Below are 2,760 nucleotides of genomic sequence, written 5' to 3' on the forward strand. Positions count from 1 at the left end.
GGGCTGGGAGTGGGGGTGGGGAGCGACAGTCCCATCGCAGAGGTACAAGTTTGTTGTTTTGCTGTGTGTTTGTTGCAATGTAAGTTTTTTTCTTTGCCAGTCTCTCTCGCTCGCTCTCTAACTCACTCTAGCGCGCGGCAGCTTGCTCGCTCGCAGTCTCTGAAACTAGATGTGTGTCAAGGGGACAGTGCCATTGACTCCAGTGCTGGCGCTCTGGTAGTGTTGGGGCAGGGAATGCAGCCGGCTCTGTGCCGCCGCCGCGGCTGCAGCTGCCGCCGACGCGGCAGCGGGGTCTCCTCCTTCCCCGGCGGGTAAGTACATGCTTATCATCTCGCGCAGGTCCCCGGGGCATGGAGCCCGCGAGTGCGAGGTGACCGGAGGGCTGACGCTCGGCTCCGACTTAACCAGAGAACCCAGCGCGCCCAAGGCGCCCGACGACGCGGCTGCCGCAGCTGCCGCTGCCGCCACAGCCGAGTTCTGGTGTGGGCCGCCCGCGGCAGCTGCAGCGGCAGCCGCGGCGCCGTAGGAGAGGCCCCCGTAGCCCGAGGGCGAGGCGCTCATGTAGCCCTGGGAATTGGAGATGGGGCTGTATTGAAGTGCACCCATGTCGTAGCGGTGCATAGGCTGCGGGTTATGTGGGTGGTGGGGATGGTGGGGGTGCGCGTGTGGATGATGGTGCGCTCCCCCAGCACCCGGGTGTTGGCTGTAAGCGAGCTGCGCTTCCTGCATCATCGCCGCTGCGGCAGCCGCCGCCGCCACCGAGCCCGGGTAGGCTCCGTTGGCCCAGCCGTTCATGTGCGCATAGCCCCCACTCGCCGTGCCTCCGGGACTTTCCAGTCGCTGGCCCACCCCTGCAGGGCTCACTCCCACTCCCATGCCCACCCCGACCGCCGGGCCCCCACCTCCGGCTCCGGCAGTCAGCAAACCACCGGCCAGGGAGTACTTGTCCTTTTTGAGTAGGGTCTTGGTTTTTCGCCGAGGCCGGTATTTATAATCCGGGTGCTCCTTCATGTGCAGAGCCCGTAGACGCTTCGCCTCATCGATGAAAGGGCGCTTCTCTGCCTCGGACATGACTTTCCACTCGGCCCCCAGCCGCTTGCTAATCTCGGAGTTGTGCATCTTGGGGTTCTCCTGGGCCATCTTGCGCCGCTGGCCCCGGGACCAGACCATGAAAGCGTTCATGGGCCGTTTGACCCGATCCTGGTTGGCCTTGTTGCTGCCTCCTCCTCCTCCGCCGCCGCCGCCGCCGCCCCCGCCTCCTCCGCCAGCCCCGGTCTGGCCCGTTAGGTTCGTGGGGGCCTGGGCCCCACCCGGGGAATGCAAGTCCGTTTCCATCATCATGCTGTACATTCAAGCGGCTTTTAGTGTTCACCAGCACCAGGAGAAAAAGGCGTGAAGCATAGAGGACCAGGAAGACAGAGAGGTGATCAAAAATGGAGAGAGATGTCAAAAAAAAAATTTTTTTTAAGATCCTATAGTTATTAATGAGAAAATTTAGAGAGTGAAAAACGAAACAAAAACAAAACGAAACAAAAACCAAGCACACATGCAGTGGCTATCAGAATTGCAGGTGAAAACTTTTTCCTGGAGCAAAAACCACTTGGCTCTGGGGATGGTGTTTCTTTGCTGCTGCTGCTGCTGCTGCTGCTGCTGCTCCTGCGGCTGCTGTTGTCGCCTCTCTAGCTGGAGCTGTTCAAACAGGTGCAAATCAGTTGTAAAGTTGCTGCTTCACTTTAGGAGGAGGAGTGAGAGAGTGGCGGATGTACCCAGGCGCTCGCTCCGCACGAGGTGTTCTCTCCCGCTTTGGATCCCTCACACACTTGCTCTCACTTTCCTTCTCTCCTTCTTTCTCCTCGCTTATTCTTTATAGGCTTTAAAACTTGGTGGCTACAACTTCTAGAGGGAGAGAGGAGAGGAGCGTGTGATTTGCATCTGCGGGTCCCAGGTGCCGAGAAAGAGGGGGGGAGCACTTATACCACCACCGCCTTCAAAAGGAGGGGGGGGTGCAATTAAAATTGTACCAGGGAGGAGGAGGAGGAGGAGAAAAGATAAAAGAGAGAGGGGGGAATAAGAACGAGAGAAAGGAAAGGAAGCAAGGGGGGAAACACCTTAGAGCTCGAGAGAAGTTGCCCAGTAATTTGTTCTCTCTCTGGTTTCCCTCCTCTCGGCTGGGGGAATCAGAAGAGGAGGAGCAGGGAAAGAGACACACACAGAGCCAGGGACCCAGCAGCCATACGCTGAGCACAGAGCTGCCATTAAATGAGTTTGCCGCGGCCAATGGGAGCGCTGCGGCGGGGGGATTATTTGCATGGCGCGCTGTCGAGTGACGTGAGGAGGTGAGATATATAAACTCTGGGAGGGAGAGAGGGAGGGAGGGAAAGAAGGAAGGGAGAGGAGGGAGGGGCCTACGAAGGGGGTCACACAAGCCACATTGCTTCCAGAGCGAGGGAACTAGGAGTTAGCCATCCTAACCCTCTTCCCCACTGGCGCTCTCAGAATGATTAATGATTTGATTTTCAAACGAAAGACTCTAACGTGGTAATAATACGACCCCTAACTAGGTTTAAATGGTCGAAATTGCAACACAGGGATCCTTCTCCGACTAAAGCATGAAAAAGTTGATATTGGCTGGCATGGTTGCCTCTCAGCTCAGTCTTGGAAGGAGAGAGAGGGAATGGTGTGTGTGTGTGTGTGTGTGTGTGTGTGTGTGTGTGTGTGTGTGTGAGAGAGAGAGAGAGAGAGAGAGAGAGAGAGAGAGAG

The 2,760-nt window shown here is 57.4% G+C and overlaps 1 protein-coding gene across 1 annotated transcript; it reads right to left on the reverse strand.

Annotated features, from left to right (window-relative positions):
- Positions 1–165: 165 nt before the first annotated feature.
- Positions 166–1,350, reverse strand: SOX1 (SRY-box transcription factor 1). Its single transcript, XM_044684039.1, has one exon. It carries the CDS (start codon positions 1,348–1,350, stop codon positions 166–168), a length of 1,185 nt encoding a protein of 394 aa, XP_044539974.1.
- Between the last annotated feature and the right edge of the window lie 1,410 nt (positions 1,351–2,760).

Source organism: Gracilinanus agilis, unplaced genomic scaffold (genome assembly GCF_016433145.1).
Source record: "Gracilinanus agilis isolate LMUSP501 unplaced genomic scaffold, AgileGrace unplaced_scaffold40953, whole genome shotgun sequence".
Taxonomy (NCBI): domain Eukaryota; kingdom Metazoa; phylum Chordata; class Mammalia; order Didelphimorphia; family Didelphidae; genus Gracilinanus; species Gracilinanus agilis.